The following is a 347-nucleotide window of genomic DNA, read 5'->3' as shown; positions in this document are numbered from 1 at the left end:
GCAGCTGTAGAGGGCGATGCAGACGAGGAAGAAGAGCAGCGCCCTCAGTTCGATGGAGGCGATCACGCCCTTCGACGCCGCGTAGAAGAATTCCGTGACGGCCGAGCGGCTGCGGGTGTCGAACTCGCGGTCGTTGTGCGGGTCGACGATATGCTGGTGCACGGTCGCCACCCAGCACACCGGCCCGACCGCCGCAAGGATCAGGACGCCCGCCACGCCCGCAGCCCAGCCCCACAAGTTCCTGAGGGGGGCGGGAAGGGGGGGGTAAAGATTGCTTGCACGCATATATGTTCCTTCTACCATCAATCTACCTACCTATGTAGATAAATAAATATAGACGCACACGC

The 347-nt window shown here is 61.1% G+C and overlaps 1 protein-coding gene across 1 annotated transcript in view; it reads right to left on the bottom strand.

The window, feature by feature from the left end:
• The window catches only part of LOC119582390 (adenylate cyclase type 2-like), a gene marked incomplete in the record, with an annotated part of 138,831 nt that overhangs the window by 12,347 nt on the left and 126,137 nt on the right, over nucleotides 1-347 (bottom strand). Inside the window, 1 exon segment of the mRNA XM_037930603.1 lies at nucleotides 1-241. Coding sequence (XP_037786531.1) covers nucleotides 1-241 — 241 coding nt within the window.

The sequence above is a fragment of the Penaeus monodon genome, chromosome 15, assembly GCF_015228065.2.
Source record: "Penaeus monodon isolate SGIC_2016 chromosome 15, NSTDA_Pmon_1, whole genome shotgun sequence".
Lineage (NCBI taxonomy): Eukaryota > Metazoa > Arthropoda > Malacostraca > Decapoda > Penaeidae > Penaeus > Penaeus monodon.
Note: the sequence above shows the minus strand (reverse complement) of the source record. Positions and strands in the feature narration are given on the sequence as shown.